Source organism: Egretta garzetta, unplaced genomic scaffold (genome assembly GCF_000687185.1).
Source record: "Egretta garzetta isolate BGI_Z169 unplaced genomic scaffold, ASM68718v1 scaffold509, whole genome shotgun sequence".
NCBI lineage: Eukaryota > Metazoa > Chordata > Aves > Pelecaniformes > Ardeidae > Egretta > Egretta garzetta.
In genome coordinates, this window is record NW_009260814.1 from 1073801 (window position 1) to 1075536 (window position 1736).

Below are 1736 nucleotides of genomic sequence, written 5' to 3' on the forward strand. Positions count from 1 at the left end.
TACCCGCAGTGCTCGGCGGGGCGCGGGGAGGCAGCGGGGTGTGCACGGTCGGGCCCGCCGTGATGAGTTCCTGCCCCTCTGCGTCCCTGGAGATGCTTCGCGGCTTTGTTTCTGCTGCCCGTGGCGCTTAAATCGTGGAAATCGGATCAGCTCCCTGAGTGGAAGGAGAGAGATCCCCCTGCGTGCAGTGAGCAGGGGCTGGAAGGGCCGGGGATTTATCTGTGTTTAAGCCACTCTCCCCCACCTCCGAGACGCGAGGGGATCGTGTGTGAGTTTAGTGAAGTGTGGTAAGAATTACCGGTCCCTGAATTGCTTGGCGTGGCAGGGGAGACAGCGGAAGGGGAAGGCGCCGGCCGGGGAGGTGCTTCAGGCTGCTCAGGTCGGAGCAGGTTCCCAAGCCCGTTTCGCCCGCGATCGGGTGGGACTCTCAGTAGAATAATCCTCGTCCGGGCAATATCTGTCGTTTAATCTTGGAGAGTGTGCCTTCGAGCACGATGGAAGATTGAGCGTTACCAGGAATTACCGTAGCTATGGAGGAACGGGCAAAGCAATAAAGCCTGATTGCTGCCTGGCAGAGATTTGTGTCGGGACGTGTTTGGAAGGGAGAGGGCAAAAAGCTTCCGGGCCGCCTGGGTCTGGGCACCGGCAAAGGAGATGCTGCCCCCGAGCTGCCACCTCTCCCGCCGTGGCTTTTAGCTGGGCGCCGAGGCCCGGACGCGGGCGCCCGGTTTGCGGAGCATGGGGTCATTTAGGCGGGAACGCGACTGGAGTCGGGGTGGGCATCTCCGGGGAAGAGGCGAGCAGATGTCCCCTGCGCGGAGGGGACGTGCTCCTCTCGGCGTGCCTGGGCTAGAAAAAGAGATTTTTTTTTTCTCTCTCCCTGGTGCTGGCTAGAAGGGAACGGCTGCGGAAAGCGGCCTGGGCCGCTTCCCAAAAGTCCCCAGCACGTCCCGGGGTAGAAGGGTCCGGCCTTCCCTCCTCCTCCTCGGGCTGTCCCGCTGAGGGTGGCGAAGATTTGGAGGGACTTCGGCAGTTCTTCCGGCCAGGTGGAATAACGCAGACCTAAGCAGTCAAGAAAGCATCTCTCCCTTTCAAGAAAAATTACCAAGCTAGGTTATTTCAGGAAAAGGAAAACCAAAAAAATGCCCCACACTAGTTCGAAAAATAGTCAGCTGCGGGAAAGGCTTTTTCTCTTTGTACCGAAAGAGGTCTAGTTTTCACGAGAAATTAAATACTCCGCTTAGGCTGGCCAAAGACACCCCCCCTCTCCCCCCGACAAATGCTGCCCCGGAGCGGTTTGGGTTTGTGCGCACTCGTAAGAAGCGGCAGGGCCTCGTCGGTCTTTAGTATCAGCAACGATAACAAATCTTTCGCTCTTCCCTTACACGTGGATTTCCGTAATAAGTCGATTTACGCATCGAAAAAGAGATTTTAAAAGAAAATTCTCTGCGGATAGTTTGTGGCAATTAAAGTAATGTCCCTAACAGCAAAACCCGACAGTTTTGGTCAAAGAGTTTAAAGAGAAAATGAAATTACACTTGGCTACTCTAGTAACGAGCTATTTTAATTTCTTTTGTTGTAGCATTTACCCTTTTGAATTTTAAAACGTCGTGTCAAGATGGGCGATGCTTGCGGCAACCTTTAATGCCGCGGGAGGAAGGAAATCCCGAAGTGCGAATTGTCACCGGGAAGACGACGGGCTCGGTCTTCCCAGCGGCAGGTAAAGAAACGTCCCT

The 1736-nt window shown here is 55.2% G+C and overlaps 1 protein-coding gene across 1 annotated transcript in view; it reads left to right on the top strand.

The window, feature by feature from the left end:
* The first annotated feature begins 738 nt into the window (after nt 1-738).
* The window catches only part of WT1 (WT1 transcription factor), a 37979-nt gene continuing 36981 nt past the window's right edge, over nt 739-1736 (top strand). Inside the window, exons 1-2 of the mRNA XM_035902320.1 lie at nt 739-775; nt 1583-1720. Coding sequence (XP_035758213.1) covers nt 739-775; nt 1583-1720 — 175 coding nt within the window. The remainder of the gene's footprint in view (nt 776-1582; nt 1721-1736) is intronic.